General features: G+C 31.3%; 2 protein-coding genes across 9 annotated transcripts in view; one reads left to right on the top strand and one right to left on the bottom strand.

Moving 5' to 3' along the window:
- The window catches only part of LOC125045905 (probable E3 ubiquitin-protein ligase MGRN1), a 21,549-nt gene extending 20,583 nt beyond the window's left edge, over window positions 1–966 (top strand). For all 8 annotated transcript variants that reach the window (XM_047643502.1, XM_047643508.1, XM_047643507.1 and 5 more), the window contains one exon: window positions 1–966. This exon is cut by the window's left edge and continues 255 nt beyond it. The gene's annotated coding sequence lies outside the window, so the exon portion shown is untranslated.
- Window positions 967–3,616: 2,650 nt separating this feature from the next.
- Window positions 3,617–7,500, bottom strand: part of LOC125046131 (protein arginine N-methyltransferase 6-like) — a 12,328-nt gene continuing 8,444 nt past the window's right edge. The window contains exon 6 of the mRNA XM_047643781.1: window positions 3,617–7,446. Within this exon, the coding sequence (XP_047499737.1) occupies window positions 7,022–7,446 (425 nt within the window). The 3' untranslated portion in view covers window positions 3,617–7,021. The remainder of the gene's footprint in view (window positions 7,447–7,500) is intronic.

Here is a 7,500-nt window from a genome sequence, read left to right as displayed (position 1 = left end):
TCCTTTTTTTTCTTTCTTTCTTTATTCAGTTCTATTATTATGATGACTGTCATTCTCAAATTAAAGTCACAAATGATACCCATCACAGTATGAATTGTGAGGTCTTTTGTATTTTTGTTCATTTTGCATTTCTTAAATTTTGCAATATGCAGAGTGAAAGAATTTACAAGGTTTGCATATATGAGCCAGATGTATGTAATGTTGCTTTTGTCATAAGTAGGGAATTCTTTTTAATATTGAGAGAAGGTGTGTCGTTAATTGTATTTTAAAATATTTCAGTCGTTACTGTCTTTATCATTCATTTTTCTCGCGCAGCAAAGAGTTGGTGCATAAAGAACTTGGTATGTATAAATTGTAAAAATTGAATAATTAGCATAGTATTGTTCGTATATCAATTTTATTTGGGTCATTTATGGGCTGTTGGAAGGATTATCTCCTCAGTTGACAAAAATTATCAAGTTGTTACGTAAAAGGGTAAACCAAATATAGAATTCTGATGAATGATTAGCAAAATATTTGCTTTAGATATAATCCATTAGAAAGTGTCAGGTTACTAATAAAAAGATATTAGTATAGAGTTTCACTGATCAAAACAAATTATGAATTCCATCCGCTGTTTTTAGATCTGCAGTAAATCTAGCAATTATAGTTTGGTACCAAAGGACACAAAGGATTTTTCTTTTTCTTGTTTACTGTTTGTTCAAGTCCTTTTCAGCTAAGAATTATATGCCTGTGATATTAAGCAGATCTGCTGTATCTATTCATTTGTATATATCAACTTTTGTTTGTAATGCTGTCCTTATCATAAAGGATGAATGTGTTCTGTCTCTCACTCTGTTCACATATCGTTAGAAAAGTTCACAAGGTAATGGAATACGTCGTTTATAAGGGTTTAGTGTTAAACTTTTGTTATTAATTTCTAAAATGTATATCTTGCAAATATCAGAATATAAGAGATATTTACTAGGCTTGAAGTTTACTCTAATGCATCACATGTCATTCAAAGAGATTCATTTTGTGACATAGTTAGACATTTTTGTTATTGATAGGGAAGATTAAAATGCAGTATTCATCACATACAGTATATGAAACTGGAGGCAGTATTTTTCATCTTTTGGACACCTCTGTGAAAGTTTTGCAAATTTCATAGATTTCATGAACTCTTTACGGGTTGAAGAGATGCATGCAGTGGAGAAAAGGGAGATAATTAAGTTATGTTTGGTTATAAGGTAGATTCAGCATAGGTGATTTATTGTTAATGCTTTCATTGTTGTTATTATTATTTTCTTTTAGTTTTTATTATTATTTTATTATTATTATTATTATTATTATTATTATTATTATTATTATTATTATTATTATTATTATTAATATTGTTGTTGTTTATTATTATTATTATTATTATTATTATTATTATTATTATTATTATTATTATTATTATTTTTATTTTTATTATTATTATTATAATGATAATAGTAATAATAATAATAATAATAATAATAATACTCATACTCATACTCTACTACCAATATTATTACAATCATTGTTGTTGTTGTTTTTTCCTTTACTATTATTTTTATTGTTTTTTTTCTTTATTATTACTGTTTTATTATTATCATCACTACTACTTTTGTTTTTATTATTTTATTATCATAGTAGCTCTGTGATTTTCAAAATATTTCTGCACAACCATTGCCTGAAGAATATACATATATATATATATATATATATATATATATATATATATATATATATATTTTTTTTTTTTTTTTTTTTTTTTTTTTTTTTTTATGAGTTATTGTTAACTCATACTTTTTTTCATTATAGATGGATCAAAAGAAATTGAGGTTATGTATATAGTGCAAGTGCATAATTATTCATGCTAGATGTTGAAGTCATTAGGAAAATAATATCATTTTCAAATGGAGAAGATTGATAGAGGGAGGTTATGTCAAAATATTAGATTTACTTTTTTTTTTCCCAGAAGCTATTTATAATGCTATATCGCATGTAGTTACGTTGTGATTGAAAAATTGTGAAGATAAAGAGTGTCCAGTCAGGAAGCTCAGTCCAAGAGAACTTAATCAGACTTGTAGAATATAATTAATGAAAGTTTGATGGAATGAAGTGTCACTGCATTGAGTTATGTATATTTGAAATTATGATTAAAAAAAAAAAAAAAAAAAAATTGAAAGTTACACTATTGATTGATTGTGCAATAATTTTCAAATTTGTATGTAAGTAATATTTCTGTGATATAATACGATTACTTTATAATTTTTAATGGAATTTTTTTTTTTTTTTTGGCTAATTTTAAGACAGTGTATAAACTATAACATAAAAATTAACATTAATTTCTGTAGACAGATATTAGAAATAATGTGTACAAATGCGGTAATATACATAAGATTAAGGAAAAATAAAAGTTATTCTAAAAATTATGTCTTTTTGTATATCCAATTTACTTAACCCAATGCCGCCGGGGAAAATGAACAAAAAATGGGGAAAATGCTGTGCCTATTTTCTATATTTTTTTGTGAAATGTCTGCCTATAGATGGCTCTGCTAGTGCTTAGCCACAAAGGAGTCAATTAGTTGTGACCCTACCTGATTTGAATTGGCGGGAAAAACGTATTTTTTACTAGTGCTATGAATATCGATGGTGTTATTTTTATTATAAATATTATAATTATTATCATGTTTTTTAATATAAGTAACAGCAAAATAAGATAACGTAAAATAATTTGTAAATCAAAGAAAAGGGTAAACAGGCGAGACGGGCAGTACTCGTAACTGGCTCATTGGTGACTTGGTGCAAGTATAGCCATCTATGTGTAAAAACAATCAAACAAGTACTCACAGTGGGCATAGCACGTGTCTACCCGTCGGCAAGGGGTTAAAATATGCTTTCCTGTAAGAAGTGGTGTGACTGTTTGTGTTTTTGTTGCAGTGATTAAAAACAAGAATCTTCCTAGAGAAATGTTAAAAGGTCTTACACTGGTTACTCTTTAATTGAACAATCAGTGGGCTGCATAGAGGCTGATTTGGAACTTAGACCAAGTCTGATAAGGTTGCCTCAAAAGACCTGACTGGTTTGTGTGGCTTAAATCTGTGCCTGTTCATTTCCCAACCAGTTTAACTAGTATACTTGGAAGAGGCAACAGGAATTTGTTGTTTTTATCACCACTGTTATTTCTATTTTTATGCATATTTTAGCAGGTTTTCTTTATTACTGATAATTGTTGCACTTACAAGTTATCTATAACAAAAGGGTTATGAGAAATCAATAGTTCTTTACTTTCCATCTTTGTAATTAAAAGTTTTCCGTCTTACAAGCTTACTACTCAGGAATGGGGGGGGGGGGGGTGGAGCAAGATGGTAAAGATTGTTGTATGACTGTAGCCTTTCATCAGTATTTACTAATATATCCTTTCCATTGATGTCATAAGTGTAATTGGTATTTTCTTTCAGGAATTGTGAACTTTTTTTTACAGTATTTCAATAATAAAAAACAAAAATCAAATAAAAAAATAAAAAAAATAAAAAAAAAGCTTAAGACAACTATATTTTCAATAAGCAAATCTGATGCAGGGTTAAAGATTAAAATTGAAAACAGATTAACTTTTGAATTTTTCATTTTATTATATGAAATTCCATACACAATGATGTACAAAACATAGCAGGAAGACCAATAATACATTGTGGTAGAGTGCCACACCTATTACACAAAAAGTAGTGAATATAATACACAATATCCAATCTGATTTCCCTTTTCCTTACTAAAAATACTGATAATTGGGAGAGAATTTTCAAAAAAAATATTGTATATACAAGCCGTATAATTCTTAAATGAAAGTAATTCTGGATCACATATACTATCTTTGATGGAAATAAAGTCTAAAAATTACCTGGAAAAGGGGTTTTCTTTCTCAGAAGAATTTATCTACATATCAACAATAAGTGATAGCTCTGAGAGCATGACACTTAAATGAAGATGATGGCACCATGTGTGGGAAACGACACAGATTTTAAAAACGCCTTCTGAAATAAACCTCATGTACAAAGCCACAGTAATAATGAGCTGAGTGGATGTGGCATGGGAAGGATGCACCAACTACGTAAGAATTGTTATTTGAACCACATTACTCACCGGCTGGGTTATCTGGTTGCTTTTAATATACTTAGTTACTACCAATAAAAGCTTCCTTTTTTTTTTGTTTTTTTTTTTGCTAAAAGCCATTTTTAATGCAAATCATGAGGTTCAACAAAAACAATAATTACATACTTTTGTGTTCCATGTATGTGTGACTTTGTTAAGGCATAGTTTATAATAAATATGAAGAGATGGAATGAAAATCAAACCCATTTTTTTTTTTTTTTACTCCCTTTGTTAAATAGCAGTTACTTTTAGATGCCTCTTTTTAAACTGTTATAATGTTGAATGTTACAGTCCATTCACAAACTCTTCTAAAATCTCCAGATTCTTCTGTAAAGCATAAATTGCATGAGTTAGCTGCCAACCCATCACAATATTCTGGCAGGCAGATTCTTAGCAAAGGCTGATATCATAAGACAAACCTAAAAAAGAGAGTTCAATCTTTACTTACAAGTATAAAAAAAAAAAAAATGCTGGCAAAGTGTTATGCATATTGCCAAATCAAAGCATAAGCTGGACAAACTTGCTCTGAAATTTACTAGCATAAATGCAGAGAGACTAAAGAAATGCTTTGTGAATAATTTGTAGGTTATCTCACAAACCATGTACAGGTGCATGTGCTGTGTGAATATAAAAAAAATTCTGCTCTTTATCTCCTCACTCCAACCTCTCCTAATGCCCTTGTCTAGAGTTGACTATGTCTTCTTTACACAAATGATAGTGAGCTGTATAATCACAGCAGACTATGAGACAAACATGTCATGATATATTTGAAGAAAGCTCAGCTATATTTAAGTTTATATATACAAGAAAAGAAAAATACTTGTTTTCCCTGAATATGCTACTTGCGACTAGCATATGCATGTATGTATGTGTTTGTGTGTGTACACAATGGTGTGTCAAAGTGTGTTGTAGCACAAGTATGTGTTAATGTCCCATGTATTATACATTAGCTGTTATCTGCATATTTTGCATATTTGCTAATGCTTGCATTTTATTCATGTAAATATTATATGGTTCACATTTGATTTTCAAAACAAGCGCCATTAACATCACTACTTTCTATAATGTGTAAATGCAATAAATGTTTTCAAATTAATATCATTCATGCATACAACACTAATCAAAATGAAAATGTTGGGTACACCTACATAACACATTCTTGAAACACCTCTGCAATTATTTTTTATTGGCATAAGGAGAAAAACGAAGGAAAGGAAAAAATACCAGAAGACGAAGAGAACAAGAAAGGTAGGAAGTGGAAAAGAGAAGCCAAAGGAACAAGAAGAGCATGGAAAGAAGGAAAATACTTGGCACAAATATTACTTTTAAATTCAGAAACAGAAGAAACTGCATTTTGATATGAAAATGATAATCTGTGCAACACTAATATCCATTACCTTATGTAATTCATGATATGGTAATTATCAACAAACTTTTAAAAAATGGATTTCAGTGGATCTCAGCAAACCACAATAATGCAGTATATCCTATCATAAAGGAGAAAAGAACAACAAAATTTCATACTCCGGTGGTCTTGTTTTTGGACTGTCCATAGGATAGCGGGCAATGGGGGTGGTCTTACTGAACAAAGCTACATAAAGAATGTCTGGTAAGGTTATCGCATATATACATAACTTTATGCACCAAGTAGCTATAGTTCATCTTGAGGAATGTAAACTAAAAACTATTTTAAATGCAAGATATGCTGCATTATGCTGTAAAAATCTTCTCTAACCAATGAAATACACTTTTTAGAAATTGATACAAGTAATATGTATACATATATAAATACATCCACATACATATCCTGATACTTCATCATTAAAATATCTGGCAAGTAAAAAATCATATTTTTCTTGCCCTTTTAACCTTGTGTAAACTTAAGAAGAACAATGGCATTATCAATATTCTCTTTATCAGCCTGAGTGTACATGGCAAAAGACAATGCTGTTTTCAGCATGACCCAAAATACTGCTAATACTTAAACAGACCATGACTTGGAAATCAGAAATTTGTTACTTCACTGGCAGAGTTGTGTAAAACTTTTCTCTGATACCTATAAATAAAAAGACTAAAAATCTTTCTTATATTACTATACACTTGTCTAGAATTAAAAGTAGCAAAACATCCAGTCTTGTCTCAAAATTTAAAATAAAAGCTGCTACATACCTTCCACTGGTCTATCAACACCAGTCAGACACCTTTGGGCATCTTGCGTGTAAAAGCTAAATAGATGGAAAACAAGGACTTTCACTGATATATTATCACCTGAAATAAATTACTTAGAGTAGATCAAGCTTAAATTCAAACACTTTGAAATTCTATCCTCATCAGAGTCTCACATGCATGCACATTCCCTGAAATAATCACTAGTAATTAACTAGAGTATTAACTACTGAACATGCTAACATTCACATGGACGGCATGAATGGCAATGCAGAATATCTGGTTTGTATTGAAAATAACACTACACACACACAAGTGTTATTAGGCAAGGCTAAGGCATCATTAATTATACTACTCTGTTTTGTACTGAAAACTTGCCATTGTGCTGAGAATCACATTCACTTGAAAAAACGTGGTCCTCTACCGAGATTCAAATCTTCCTCGCGGGAAAATTCTTGTACCCAAAGTGAAAGACCTCCACAGAAGTAAGCTTGCTTTTATCAACAAAGGCAAGGATCACAGAACTTTTAAGTAGTGAGGCAGTCTTTGGAAGAGAGATCTAAAAATAAATCATTAGTTGGCTGCTAGTCTGTTATGGACTGCTTTTCACTTAAACTCCACCTGGGACTCATCCCCACTCCAGCTTGGTTTTTTGTTTGCCTGATAGACTAGAGGTGGTGAGGAAGAGGAACCCAACTCAGAAGTCATTATCATTGCAGTTATCGTCCATCTTGAAACATCTTGTTATCTCTTCACCGCTGTTCACTGAGTACTTGAGATCCACGTTAAGGAAGCGATGGTTGGTAAGATCCTGTGTGATGTGGAGTTCCCCCTTGACCTGGTTGTCTTGCTCAAGGGGAACTGTGGCCAGCGGCAGCACAGTGTTCTGCCAGTGCGTATCTTCATTGTCGGGCGAGGTCGAGAGTTTCATTCCACCAGGGAACCAAACGTCAAACCACATAACCATACTGTTCAGCCGCCCAGAGCCAATGCTAGCTAGGTTGAAAGAGTGCGAAATGTTTCGGAGATCTTCTGCCTTGACAGTGTTTAGGTCCAAGTCACAGACAGGAGTTGGGAAACTAAGCACATCTTCTTGAGCCACCATATGAACATGAACAACGTCTGCAAAGAAGGGTTGTACACGTACATAATTCACTGTTAAGAATTATCTTGACA

This window comes from Penaeus chinensis, chromosome 38, assembly GCF_019202785.1.
Source record: "Penaeus chinensis breed Huanghai No. 1 chromosome 38, ASM1920278v2, whole genome shotgun sequence".
Classification (NCBI taxonomy): Eukaryota; Metazoa; Arthropoda; class Malacostraca; order Decapoda; family Penaeidae; genus Penaeus; species Penaeus chinensis.
The sequence above is the reverse complement of the archived record's forward strand: the minus strand, read 5'-3'. Positions and strand labels throughout refer to the sequence as shown.